At 40.5% G+C, this 14,945-nt stretch overlaps 1 protein-coding gene across 11 annotated transcripts in view; it reads right to left on the bottom strand.

The window, feature by feature from the left end:
- Positions 1-14,945, bottom strand: part of PKD1L1 (polycystin 1 like 1, transient receptor potential channel interacting) — a 181,015-nt gene that overhangs the window by 112,106 nt on the left and 53,964 nt on the right. For 10 of the 11 annotated variants that reach the window (XM_037501593.2, XM_054695721.1, XM_054695739.1 and 7 more), the window contains exons 14-18: positions 13,862-14,068; positions 12,582-12,763; positions 9,379-9,600; positions 8,151-8,311; positions 546-743 (exon numbers count right to left, since the gene is read on the bottom strand). In XM_037501593.2, coding sequence (XP_037357490.1) covers positions 546-743; positions 8,151-8,311; positions 9,379-9,600; positions 12,582-12,763; positions 13,862-14,068 — 970 coding nt within the window. The remainder of the gene's footprint in view (positions 1-545; positions 744-8,150; positions 8,312-9,378; positions 9,601-12,581; positions 12,764-13,861; positions 14,069-14,945) is intronic. The other variant, XM_054695734.1, reaches the window with a different exon arrangement.

The following is a 14,945-nucleotide window of genomic DNA, read 5'->3' on the forward strand; positions in this document are numbered from 1 at the left end:
AGACCTGTTGCAGGGCATATAAGGGCCTGAACATGGAGTCTAAATTGAATGGTGTCATAGAGCAGGGGAGTGCAGGTCAAGGACAGAACTTTTCTCACTGACAATTAACTTTTCTCTCATGCATTGGGCACAAAAATAGTTTTTGTGCAACCTAAAAACCAATGACAAAGGAAACATTTATCCTTAAGGAAGGATAAAGGGATGGAGAAGCTGGTGTGTATAACATGTTTATTACAGCCCAGACCCAATACATATTTCCAGATTAGAGAAAAGGAAACAAATTTGGGGAGCATCAAACACCCAGCAAGTGGCAGGTGCTAGTAAAAATTGCTTGTGGATGTGATTTCACCCATCAACCACCAGATCCCGCCCTTACCAAGGTAGTCTCAGTGACCAAACAAAAGTGACACCATGCAGGGAAGGGTGTATAAAAGTGAGTAGAAGGGCTGGAGGGGGAGTGGCAGGGCACCTGGGGCTCCCCATGGGGAGGTAAGAATAAGGGATGGAGACTGTGGTGTCACTAGCAGCAGAGACTTGGTACATACCACCCATGGTCTCTGTGGGGGCACTCCCTGAAGTTGCAAGGGTGGGCTGGTCTGGTGTCTTTGGCAACAGCTCCCAGGGAGGCAGCACTGTGACATCTGCCCTGTTTGGTTCCTTGAACAGTGGGTGTATCTCTGACAACTTGGAAACAGACCCAAGTCCTGAGGACCCCAGATGTCCCACGGTTCTACAAAACGGAACTTAGACAAACATTTGCCATTAAATTTAACATTAATATTGAATAAACTATTAAGTATTAAAAATTTGAAAAAAAAGTACATCTGTTTTAAAAAACATTCTACACAAAGAAATGGAAAGATATCCTGAGTTCATGGGTATGAAGAATTATCATTAAAAAAATGGCCATATTACCCAGAGCAATTTACAGATTTAAAGCAATACTTACTAAAATACAAATGAGTTTTTTTTTTTTAGGAGAGTTGAAAGAATTGAAATCCCAGAGAAAAATCCACATAAATATGGACAGTTAAGTTTTGCCAAAGGAGCCACAACCCCACAACTGAGAAAAAATAGCCCTTTTAATAAATGGCACAGGGAAACATGGATAGCAACATGCAAAAAAATAAATAAATAAACAAAGCAAGACACACATTCAGCATCATACTCAAAATATTCACTCAGAATGGATTAATGACTTGGACATAAGAACCAAAATCATAAAGTACTTGAAAGAAAACCTAAGGCACACGCTACAGGACATCTACCCCAAAGATGTATTTGGGAATACAACCCCAGAAACAAGGGAAACAAAAGCAAAAATAAACAAGTGGGACTATAGCAAACTTAAAAGTTCTGTCCTGAAAAAGTTCCGTCCTACAAAAACGAAAGGACAACCTACAGAATAAGGGAAAAAATTGCATGGCACACATCTATCAAGTAGTTAATCTATAAAACTTATAAAGTACTTACATAATACAGCAACAAAGAAACAAATGAACCAATTTTTAAAAATAGGCAAAAGACCTCAATAAACATTTCTCTAAAAAGGACATTCAGATGGCCTATAGACATATGAGAAAAGTGTTCAGCATCACTTATTATAAATTAAAACCACACTGAGATGCCACTTCACCTCTGTGAGAATGGAGCTCTCATCCACTGCTGGTGTGAATGAAAACTACTATATCCCCTGTGGAAAATAATATGGAGATTCCACAAGAAAATAAAAATGGAAATTCCATTGACCTAGCAATGCCATTGCTAAGTATCTGTCCGTATAATATGAAAAATCTAATACGAAAATTTCTACCCACATCTATGTACAGAGCAGCACTTTTCATGATTGTAAAATCATGGAAGCAACCCAAGTGCCCTTCAACAGACGAATGGAAACTGTGGAGCATATATCAAATGGGATATTATACAGCTGTGAAAAAATGAAACAGTGGTATTTGGAACAAAATGAATGGACCTTGAAGGGATTATGATGACCGAATCAGTCAAAAAATGAAAGACAGATTTCAGATGGTTTCACTCACGTACGGAATAAAAATACCAAAGAAAACAATCATAAGCAAACAATAAAAGGAATAAAAAATTGAACTCGGCAAAAACAAGATAATGGTTACCAAAAGGAATAGGGGAAAGGAGGAGGGGTGGGAAGGGAGGTAGATAGGCTATGGGCATGGGTGGTTTTGTGGAGGGTTTAAAGAAATAATTAGTCAAAATAAAGGCTTAAAAAAAGGACACAGACTTAGAGAAGTTAAATAACTTAAGAATCACATATTTGTTAAACTGTAGACACTGAGGTAAAAACTCAATTGTGATTTCCAAGTACAGGGTTTTTCACTCCCTGCTGGAAGCCACATAGCTGTGTACTGGAGATGAATATTATACATATCATGTTTGGAATGTCTGCCTTGCTTTTGGTTGCCACATGGACTGTATTTATTTTACTCTGTCAGAGTTCAACCACTTCCATGAAGGTTTCCTAGACTAGATAAAACAAAGCTGAACATTTATATAAGTATATGACATGAATACTACTTGTACATATCTCTGCTATTTTGGGAAGTGCCAGGATCTGCTTGGATCTGAGAGTCAGGAAGAAAATGGGTTAGACAGAGAGACTATGGAGTTGAATATATTTAAGTAGCATTTGGTGTACTAAATTATAAATTCACTGAGGCTTGGTATGCATTGTTTCTAGAGCTTATAACTATCATTGCCTGTGAGCTATATAACTGTACTAGAACAGGAGCTATCTCTTGTGAATCTTTAAGGAAAGGAAGGACAGAGGAAGGAAGGTAGGAAGGAAGAGAGGGAGGGAATAAACATTAACATTCTACAGATTACATAAGCATACTCCATTTTAAATAAATCTCACATAGGGAAAGCAAAATGGTCCAACTGCAATGGAAAGTTGCGTGGAGGACACTCAAATTACTAAAAATGGATTTACATGTGACCCAGAAATTCCACTCCTAGGAGTCTACCCAAGGGATACAAAAACATTAATTCAAAAGGAAAACTTCACTCCTATGTTTATTGCAGCACTATTTACAATAGGCAAGATAAGGAAACAACATAAAGGCCCCAAAACAGATGACTGGATCAAGAAAATGTGGTAGGTAGGTATGTCCCTTGTATTCTGAGAGTTTCAAGGGCCTTTATCATAAATGGGTGTTGCACTTTGTCGAAAGCTTTCTCAGCATCTATTGATATTATCATATGGTTTTTACATTTTTTTTGTTGATGTGTTGGATAATCTTGATTGATTTTCAGATGCTGAACCATCCTTGCATCCCTGTAATAAATCCTACTTGGTCATGGTGAATTATCTTATGGATACATTGTTGGATTCTGTTAGCTAAAATTTTATTGAGGATGTTTGCATCAGTGTTCATTAGAGAGATTGGCCTGTAGTTTTCTTTCTTTTTTTTTTTTTTTGTGCTGTCCTTGTTTGGTTTTGGTATTAGTGTAATGTTGGCTTCATAGAATGTGTTTGGTATTATCCCTTCCTTATCAAATTTTTTAAAGAGTTTGTGAAGGACAGGCGCTAGTTTGTTTCTGAATGTTTGGTAGAATTCATTTGTAAACCCATCTGGTCCTGGACTTTTGTTTTTGGGGAGGGTTTTGATTGCCATTTCAATTTCACTGCTTGTAATCAGGCTCTTTAGGTTTTCTATTTCTCCTTTATCTAGCTTTGGGTGATGCTAAAGTTGTAGGAATTTGTCCATCTCTTCTAGATTGTTGAACTTGTTTGCATATAACTGTTCATAGTAGTTTCTGATTATTCTTTTCATTTCTGCTGTGTCTGCTATGATTTCTCCTCTTTCATTTGTGATCCTATTTATTTGTGTTTGCTCCCATTTTTCCTTTGTGAGCCTGGCTAGAGGTATGTCTATTTTATTTATTGTTTCGAAGAAGCAGCTTTTGGTTTCATAGATCTTTTGGATTGTTTTTTCAGTTTTGATTCATTTATTTCTGCTTTGTTTTTTATTATGTCCTTTCTTCTACTGGTTTTACTTTTTTTTTTTTTTGCTCTTTTTCTACTTCTTTGAGATGTGATATTAGGTTGTTTCTTTGAGTTTTTTCTTGTTCTTGAAATGAGCCTGTACTGCTATATATTTTCCTCTTATTACTGCTTTTGCTGCATCCCATACATTTAGGAAATTGGTGTTCTCCTTATCATTCAACTCAAAGTGTTTTTTAATTTCTGCTTCAATCTCCTCATTAGATCCAGTGGTTTTCCAGTAGTGTGGGTTTTAATCTCTATGAGGTAGGAGGGTTCTTTGACTTCTTTTTATAGTTTATTTCTAGTTTGATGCCTTCATGATCAGAGAAGATGGTTGGGAACAAGACAAGGATGTCCACTCTCACCACTGCTTTTCAATATAATACTAGAAGTCCTAGCCAGAGCAATAAGACAAGAGAAAGACATACAAGGAATCCAAATAGGGAAGGAAGTAATAAAACTATCACTATCTGCAGATGATATGATATTATACATAGAGAACACCAAAAACTCCACAGAAAAACTAATCAAACTAATTAATCAGTTTAGTAAAGTAGCAGGATACAAAATCAACATGCAAAAATCAATAGCTTTCCTATACAATAAACAATAAATCTGAAGAACAATAAATACAAACAATAAATCTGAAGAAGAAGAAGAAATCAAGAAAACCACCCCTTTTATTATTGAAACAAAAAAATTATCAAATGCTTGGGAATAAACTTAGCAAAAGAGGTAAAGGGCCAATACAAAGAAAACTATAAAACACTGTTAAAAGAAATAGAAGAAGACACAAAGAAATGGAAAGGCATCCCTTGCTCATGGATTGGAAGAATTAAGATTATCAAAATGGCCATCCTACCAAAAGCGATCTACAGATTCAATGATACTCCAATAAAAATTTCAATGACATTCTTCAAATAAATAGAACAAATATTGATGAAATTCATATGGAGCCAACCAAAACCCTGAATAGTCAAAGCACTCCTGAAAAAAAAAAAAAAAAAAAAAAGAAGGGAATGGAGGTATCACACTCCCAGACTTCAAACTATACTATAAAGCCATAATAATCAAAAACTACATGGTATTGGCACAAGAATAGACACATGGACCAATGTCACCAAAAAGAAAATCCAGAAACAAATCCACAGATTTACGGTCAAATAATCTTTGACAAAGGAGCAAAGAATATGCAATGGAGCAAAGAAAATTTGTTCAATAAATGGTGCTGGGAAATCTGGGTCACTACATGCAAAAGAATGAAGCTTGACTACTACCTCACACCATGTACAAAAAACAACTCAAAATGGATTAAAGAACTAGACATAAGAACTGAAACCATAAAATACATAGAAGGAAATATAGGCAAAACACTACATGACATGCACCTCAGTAACATCTGCAAAGACACATCACCCAAAGCACTGATAGTGAAGACAAAGATAAACAGCTGGGACTACATCAAATTAAAGAACTTTTGTATAGCAATAGAGACAGTAACCCAAACAAAGAGCTACCCCACCAATTGGGAAAAAATTTTTGCACACAACACTAATGATAAAGAACTGTTCACAAAAATCTACGAAGAGCTGGTGATACTCAACAAAAACAAAGTAAGCTACCCAGTCAAAAAATTGGCAGAAGAGCTAAAAAGAAACTTCTCCAAAGAGGAAATGCAAATGGCCAACAGGCATACGAAAAAAAGTTCAACATCACTTGTAATCAGGGAAATGCAAATCAAACTGCAATAAGATACCATCTTACACCAGTGAGAGTGGCACATATTAAAAAACTAGCAACAACAAATGTTAGTGAGGATGTGGAGAAAAAGGAACTCTCCTGTGCTGCTGGTGGGAGTGCAAATTGGCCCAACCACTATGGAAAGCTGTGTGGAGTTTCGTCAGTCTGCTAAAGATAGAGTTTCCATATGATTCAGCAATTCCATTCCTAGATATTTACCCAAAGGACACAGAAACATTAATTCAAAAGGGCACCTGCACCCCTATGTTTATAGCATCACTATTTACAATAGGTAAGCTTTGGAAACAACCCAAATGCCCAAAAATAGATTAACGGATCAAGATGTGGTATATATACACAATGGAATATTACTCAGCAAACAAAAAGATAAACTCATGCCATTTGAGGCAACACGAATGGAGCTGGAAGGGATCATGCTCAGTGAAATAAGCCAGAAAGAAAAAGAAAAATACCAGATGGTCTCACTCATAGCAGGAATTTAGAAAACCTAAATAAGGGACCAGGAAAAAGGCTAATTATAATAAAGTAAAAATCAAAATCCACAAGCAACTATAAACCAGAGACACACTACGGGGGTGGGTGGGAGAAGGGAGTAGGATCAAAACTAGGGTGGTGGGAATTGTATGGGGACTATAACCAAGATGAAAATGCATATATTATGCAAAAATACATAAAAATTTAAAAAAAGAAGGTGTGGTATAGATACACAATGGAATACAAACAGCAATAAAAAAAGATTAACTCATGCCATTCACAGCAACATGGAGGGGCTGGAAGTGATTATGCTCAGTGAAATAAGTCAGAAGAAAATAGAAAAATATCGAATAGTTTCACTTTTAGGAGGAATCTAGGGAAACTGAACAAGGGGTCAGGAAAAAAAGACAAAACTGGCAGACAAACTATAAATATGAGACCCACCGCAGAGGGTGGGTGGAGAGAGGTGTCAAAATGGGAGGGAAGAGCACAAGAGACTGTAGTGACTGTTCATGCGTGATTTGGTTTTGGAAATTTTATGAGTATATTATACCAGAGGGGAGAAATCAAACAGCAAAATGAACAATGATATTAAATAAATAAAACAAAGTAAAAAACAAAACAAGTCTCACATATATTTGAGAACTATACCCATAAAATGAGTGCCAGAGTGACATGCAGATCAACCAGGAGCAGACACGGGTTTGCAAAACCTTGTCACCAGGACTTTGGTTCTGCCCAACTCTTAGACTCTTTGACATGGGTTACACATGCATAGTCTACAAACAATCTGGGTGCATGGCAGTTCTCCTAATTTTAACACCTATCAGTACACATCTAGTGTAACAATTCTAAACACTGTTGTTAGAATTTATGATCAAAGAACAATAACAAAGAAACAGTTGCAAGAACATAAGAAATGACATCTTAATAAGCTTTTACATTCCCATGAGAAAGTCAGATCCTTTAATAATAAATGTTGAGCCACAACAATCCTGGGAAAATCATCTGATTTGCTGAAAGTTTTACCACTGGGTATGTTTGCACTGTAAGCTTCTTTAGTATATTCAGCATAAGCTTGGAGTCAGGAAGATTCAATTTACTTAAGGAATGTGAGAATGCCTTCCTGGCAGAGAGGGCACAATAGCTTTCTCTGTCTTTAGGTTCCTTCACCACCAAGGTAAGCTGGAAGCTCTACTTATGCCTTGTATGGCCTATTCAATGGATACAAATAAAAACATGCCCAAGGTCCCTGAGGGTTTGGCATAAGCTTCTGTTGGTTGGGTCCAACTAGAAATAAGGGTTTCTGTATCTGCTATTTAGAATGAGATCTCTCATCACAAATGTCACCAGTGAGAATCAGTTTTACCTCAGGTTCAAACCTAGTGGCCAACATGCCCATCCCCAGTGCCCTGAGTTCACATGTGATTTTACTTAGCCTCACCAAAACTTTTCACTGGAAAGTGCTACACTCCACACTTTTCACCCAAGAAAACTGAGGGAAGTGCTTGAAGTCATGGCTTATGGTGTAGATGGAAGGTGGGAACCAGGCCTTCCTCCCAGCTCCTCAGCCACCTTACACAGAGCCACTACCAGAGGAGCTAGCTAGAGATGGGAGGGACAAGGTCCCTGGAGCAGTGAACTAATCCTGCATCATTTCAAATGGCCACCACTGCTCAGTGATACTGAGTCCTCCTCCCAGATGGCAATAAATTTGAGAAGCAGCGAGTGAACACATCGTTTCTACTGCTGTCGCTGTAGAAGTGTAAAAGCAAGAGGACACTGGAACAAATCAATGGACAAGACAAATAAATCGGACTTCTCAAACTGTTAGCCATCTCAGAAAACACCCACCTTTGTCCTCTTAATAAAACAAAGTAACAATAATCTTTACCTTCTAGACTATTCTTTTCTGTTGCGTTGACTAAAAAGAGATCCCAGGAGTATGAGAGATTCAACATTCCATCACAGGCTTCACACTCAGCTTGGAAAGAAAGTTCTTCATTCCAGCCAACAAAGATGTCTTTAAAGTTGACCCGAGAGATGTGGATAAATCTGGAACAATCGAGTCGGGTTTGATAATGTAGGAAGATAATGTGAGGTTTCTCTGGCAGCATTATTCAAGTTAGGCGTGTTGATATAGCTGAGCCTTGTCCAGACAGCAGTGTCATGGAGACATGCCTGAGCACTGTGGAGTGACCAAGCCTGGCCTCTTCCACACTGCATGTCCTTCCCTGACAAGATGCCAGGCCTTGAGGCAGCACAGGCACAAATGCACTGGGCACACAGAGCTAGAGGAGAGCTGCGCCTGACTCCTGGTGGTGTGGTCCTGAGTCAGGCCCTCTTCCCTCAGGCCTGCATCCACATGGCTTCCTAATTCTTCACTCCTTTTTGCTTACCCGGCACTCTCTAAAGTTCCTTTTGAGGAATACCATACTTTAGGATATAATTCAGCTGTCTGGACTGTTATGTTAGTCCTGACTCTGGATGTCTTTCCTATGGGCCTTAGGGAGCCTTTAGAAGGTCAAGGTTGGAAAAACTTTCCGCGTGGGGGCAGGGTATATACAGGCACTTCGCACGTGGCGGACCATGCTCAATCACATCAATGCTGCCTCCACACATGGCTTCCAGGCAGGATACCATGGCCCATGGGGCACACAGCCATTGCATGACTCCGGATTGACCCCTCCTGGTGTGCACACATGCAAGTGTGTTTGTGTGTGGGTGTCCCTGTGTGTGTGTGTGTGTGTGTGTGTGTGTGTGTTTCTCTCCACGTATGGTATGTGTGTGGAGGTGGAGTGGGATAGGGATGAGGAGCCACGGAGAGGCCATTTGACCTCAGACCTCCCAGGAATATTGTCAACACAAGCTCAAATAATTCCTGACAGTGCTGACAGAAAATAACCTTTAGTATACAGTGAATGAATATTTTCAAATGAATTTTGCGATTATCATGTGAGTGGACAAATGATATGGTGCATTGTGTTTTTGGAATAAAAACATCTAATTTGTTAAATATAATCATTTCGATTATGTGTTAATGTTTGCTGCCACTGGTTGGGCACTGGGCACAAGAGTGCAACCTGGAGGACTTGTATAGGGGGAATGCAGGCAGGTGGTACCTGAGCACTGGGTCTGAGCGGGTAGACAGGAACACCTGTGCCTCCGAGGAGTTCCGGACATTGCTGGACACTGTCAGTGTCACTAGAAACTGGTCGAAGCTGTCACTGAGAGAGTTCGCTGCAAAGACCAGGATGGGAGCACTGGTGTCTAGGCAACATGGAGAGGAAGGTGCAAAACAGGGATGCCCAAGCATGCTGGCCACTGTGCATTTCCAGTGATACCTGTGGAGAGGCCAAGGGAGACATTGATGCCACTTCTGGCCAGTTAGGTGACCATATGGTCGCAGGCTTGTTTTTCTATTACCTGATGTAAGAGTGGTGGGGGCAGCACCACTACCTTGGGGCTGGGTCTGTCCTACCATTTCATTTGCTTAGGGTTCTGGAGCCCTGGCACACCCTGCTTCCAGGCCACCCTGTGCTTCCCACCCCCTGGGCAGCCAGCTGCCCTCACTCCTGTGAGGTGCCTAAGTCCCATCTCTGCTCGCATCTGCACACAGCCATGGGAGTAGTGTTTCACAAGCTACTCTCATCCTTGCAGTTCCACAGGCCACATAGGGCCACATCACCTGTTTTAGGAAGGAAACACATTCCTAGGGCCTTGGGAAGTTGCCAGTTCCAGAAGTGGACTGACCAGGAGGTGAAGTCGTTGCTTTACCTCCCAACCTCACAATCCTCTGCAGTGTGATAATTGCTGTGATCACCAATCAAGAAGACCATAGCACCCACAGGCGTCAGTGGGTTTTACTCTAGTGGGGACACACACTGCAAGAAACACCCCCATGTAGGAAGAAGCTAGGGAAGGCTCCTGTGCTGATCCTACAGCAGTGAGCCGCACAAAAGTGCCACACAGCCTTTGAAGTTCATTTTCAAAGTTTCATTTTCCGATGTGGATTGTAAGGAACTTGAACCCTGGTATGAGGTCTAAACCTCTCTGTGTTCAAAGTCTGTGGGAGGTGGCAGCACTTCAAAGCCCTGTTCCCGTTAGTTCCCCAGCTGAGTGGAGTGTAGCCGCCCAGCCTCCTCCTCCAGTAGGCAGCTCACTCATGTACAGAGCAACCTTCTCTACTGAGATGGTGGAGAAGCTGAGACTGTATTCACTCTCAGGGAGCAGACTCAGCTTGTTTCAACAGACACACCCTGAGCTCTTGTTAGGGGGTATCTTATTGGATGTCTGGGATGGATAGGGGAGGCAGAGATAAATAAGACATGCCTTCTACCTCCTGGAGGGCTCAGCCTATGTGTGAAAATGGCTAATGGGAGGAGGTAGGGAGTCTGAGAGTTCAAACCTCTCATTTCCACCTGGCTAGTGAAACCCCAAGACCATATTTGGAATGCAGAAATTATGCATGTGATCCAGTGACTAAGAGAACAAGGGGGTCTCAAATATTCACTGACTATCACATTCCAGGTACAAGGGATACAGTCCTGCTCCCTGGAACTTATATCCCAGTGGGGGATAGATGATAAAAGTAAGGGAGCAAATTATTGGAAGTTAGAGGGAGGAGGATGCTGTGGGGAATGAAACAGCAGAATCAAGATAGGACTGTTGTTACTTTAGTGTTTCATAAGTGTGACTCCCCTGGGAAGGTGAAGTTTGCAAAAGGATGAAGTGGAAGATGATAACAGGTAAACTGAGGAAGGTGGTGCAGGGGTACTGAGGCAGAAGCCCACCTGGGACTTCCAAGGGCTGCCGCCATGGAAAGAAAGTTCAGGGTGACATGGAGTCCAGTCAGATTGAGCCTCAGAGGCACTGTTGACAGACTTTCACTGAGGGGAAAGGCAGTGATAGAGGATTTGAGTCATGAAATGTTTTCTGACTTACTTTAGACTCATCTAAATGCTATGGAGAACTGACTGAAGGGTATGGGTAGAGGCTTGGAGGTAGTGAGGAGACCTTTAAGCAGGTAAACTGAAGTGGTGGCAGCTCAGATTAGGACAGAGCCAACAAGATTTCCTGACAAACAGATGGGAAGTTAGAAAGAAAAAGAGAAACCAATCATGCTGCTAAGGATTTTGTCCTGAGCAACTAGAAGGGTCCTTCCTTCAGCAAAGACAGGAAGACTGCATGGAGGTAGGTTTCATGCTCATGTGCCAGTAGACACATGATGGATTTGCTGAGGAGACTCCAGATCTGGAGTCCAGAAGGAGGTCTGAATGAGGGATTCATCCTCATCATTATTGGTGCATGGATGGTGTCCCTGGAGAATATATACTCCAGGTTATGGTGTATGGATGATCCACAGAGATATGTGTTCCAGGTTATGGTGTGTTGATGGTGTCCATGGAAGATATGGTTTCCAGGCTACTATGCATGTATGGTGTCTTTGACAGTATACTTTATGAGGCCACCAGGGGAGGGAGTGTGGATAGAGAAGAAGACAGAGCAAAGAATTTCAAAATCAAGGGACTCACCCACTTAGAAATGCTCAGTGATCAGAAATCAAGCCTCCTACACACCAACTGCATCATACAAATCGAGAATTTTAAAAATAAAGTAACATACTTATTATTGGCTGAATAGCTATGTGCCCTCAGTTGTCAACAAATTCAACTCTCATTGAAATACCAAAATCCCCAAAGTGGTGGTGTTTCGAGGTTGGTCTTAAGTGGGTGATTAAGTCGTAAGAGCAGAGTTCTCAAGAGTGGTATCAATGTCCTTATAAAAGAGACTGCACAGAGCTCCCTTTTCTCTTTTTGCCATGTGAAGACACTGAAAATACAACATCTATGAACTAGGAAGCACTGAAGACACTGAATCTTCTGGCACCTTGGTCTTGAATTTCTAGCTGTCAGAACTGTAAGACATTAAATGTCTGTTATTCGTAAGTCTCCGAGACTGCAGTAGTTTAGTATGGCAGCCTGCACAGACTACTAGTTAAACTTCATATTGCAAAATACATAATATCAAATTATAAAGCTACTCATGCTTTATTTCTACTCCTTTCCTAGATTCTCTTATATTTTGATCTCCAAAGAAACATTAGTTAAACTAATAAAAGCTGAGGTATATTGTATATATATACATATATATACACACATACATACATACATATATACATATACACTTATAGATATATAAAACAATCATATCAAAATTCTATGAATGAATGTCCCAACTTTCCAGACCTTGAGTTTGGAGGAGGCAGAGGACAGAGAGAAAGGCACATGTTGAGAATGGGTGGTGGCAGCCCCTCGTTGCTTACCTGAGAATGGCCCCAGGAATGTCCGGGTCATAAGACTGGGACCCCCTGAGGACAATGGTGGAGGACCTAGTCCTGGAGACAAACAGGTGTGTGCCCTCAGAAATCACGCTGACAGGGGCCTGGGATCGTACCTCCACCCCCACAGAGTAGTTACTGTACACAATGCTGCCTTCCACCTGGACCTGTAATGCCAATGACAGGGGTGTCACTGTGGGGCCTGGCAAGATGGCCCAAGGAAGTGGACTCTCAGGTTAAACTAAGAAGGAAACTGATGACCCTAAGTGCACCATTGGCCCTAACTAAAGGTTTCAAGAGCTGCACAGCAAGATAATTCCTTCCAACCCCCAACCAGTTACCTTTGTGAAAATAAAGGTCCTATTGTGTGCCCATTGGAGACAAAGTGGTTAGAGTCAGTGAAACTGGGAACACTTTCCTAACCAGGTATCTATGAACACAAGACTGGGGGTTTATAGATTTGTGAAGATAACACTTCAAGTGATAATTCCCCAGATGCTCTGTGACAACAATGGTTACCACAGCCTTGGATTTCATCATTTCATTTCATCAAAAGCATGGCATTTCATCAAAAGCCATGTCACCCTTTTCGCAACACCTCTCTAACCCCCAAATACAGTATGGACTTTAGGGAAAGTAAAATGCAACTGAAGAAAAACTTAGGAATAGAATAGTCCACCTGGAAATTCCATCCTAGACCATCTAGGTCCATTCCCTACATGCTCTGCTCACATCCCATCACAGAATCCTGAGCTTCTCCTTGGTCTTGACCAAGCTGCCTCTCCCTTACTCACTTCTAAGTATGTGATGCTAACTTATCTAGAGAGGACCTCTCCCTCCTTGTAACCACATATTGTCTTCATATTTCCAGCTGAAAAACACTGCATACTTGGGGATGGTCACTACGATGAATATTTCATTGTCCTGCTTTCTGATGGACATCCCCATTCCTTTATTGGTGATAAGCACCTTGATGACACTTCCCCATCCTCTGATATCCCTGGGGCCATCACAGTGGTTTATTCAAAGCAGGTATGTAGGGCGGTTTTATTAAATGAGTAAGAAGGAGTTTTAATTGACTAATTTGCTAGTGTTTGAATATGCTATCTTCTCCCAAAGAAATTAAATATTTCTCTAGAAATTGTACCTTTTTTTTTTTTTTAACAATCCCTATCTTGTGGCTAGAACAGGTGTGGAGTGGCAGGTGCTGAACTCTTGCTCAAAAGCTGGTGAAAGTGACAGTTGTATAGTAAGCCCTAGCCCACCTTGGCCAGTGCAGTATAGTTCCCAGGTTCCAGAAAGTAGCTGGGTACAGTGATGGTCTGCCTGTGTGTCCTGACAGCAGGAGGCAAGGGTACCAGCCACCCTGCAGAGTTCCTGAAACTCCAGGTGTAGGAAATACCACTGGAAATATCACAGAGAACAGCAGCCTCAAATGTCACTCCTAGTTTTATAGGCTGAGACCTCCACACCTGCAGATTAAAAAGAAAAGTTGTCTCCTTAAAACTTTGTGACCAATACAACAGCAAATAATTAAAACTTCTTTTTTTAAAAGATTTATTTATTTTTACAAAAATCGGGGTATAGGCCAGATGTGCGGTAGGGTGAGAGGATTCACCAGAGACAGAGTGGGGAACAGAACAGGCAGACTGATGAAATACACTACTAAGGGGAGCAGCGGGCGAGACAGGTGATGTCTGCACTTCCATGTGGGACCCTCGCTGGCTGGCCGGAATAGAACTGGCACTGCAGAGGCTGCGGACAGCCTCACAGTGCTGTGCTCAACCGCCTGCGCCACCAGGGGAGGCCCAAAACTTATTCTTAACATAAGACTCAATTACTTATTTGTATAATAACAAGACAGAATTCTTAGATCTGGAATTTAAAGCACCAGAACAAATACTGCACCTACTTTATGAACAAAAGCACAAAATCAAAAAAATATAAAAGGAATAAATATTTTTACTTAATGTACTCATAGTGAGAGAAAAAATACCTTCTAACCTAAAGTTCATGGGAAAATGTCAACGGAAAAGTTTAAAGCTTTGAATATATAAAATTTTTAACTTATGAATGTCAAAAAATATTTATGATTAAGAGTAATAAACAGAGAAGTAATACCATTTGTAAAATATATTGCAAATTTATATCATTTAAAAATAAATGAAAAATTTTCAAACTCTCCAGTAGAAAAATAGCAAAGACTTGAATAGGTATGTCACAAAAATAAAATATAAATATTTTATAAATTTTATATACTTAAACTTATTGTATAAGTTTTATGTACTTAAAAATTACACTAGGGCCTCCCCTGGTGGCACAGGGGTTGAGTGCTGGGCTGCAAAGCTG

Source organism: Talpa occidentalis, unplaced genomic scaffold (assembly GCF_014898055.3).
Source record: "Talpa occidentalis isolate TD23 unplaced genomic scaffold, MPIMG_talOcc4v2.1 talOcc4.10, whole genome shotgun sequence".
In the NCBI taxonomy this organism is placed as follows: domain Eukaryota; kingdom Metazoa; phylum Chordata; class Mammalia; order Eulipotyphla; family Talpidae; genus Talpa; species Talpa occidentalis.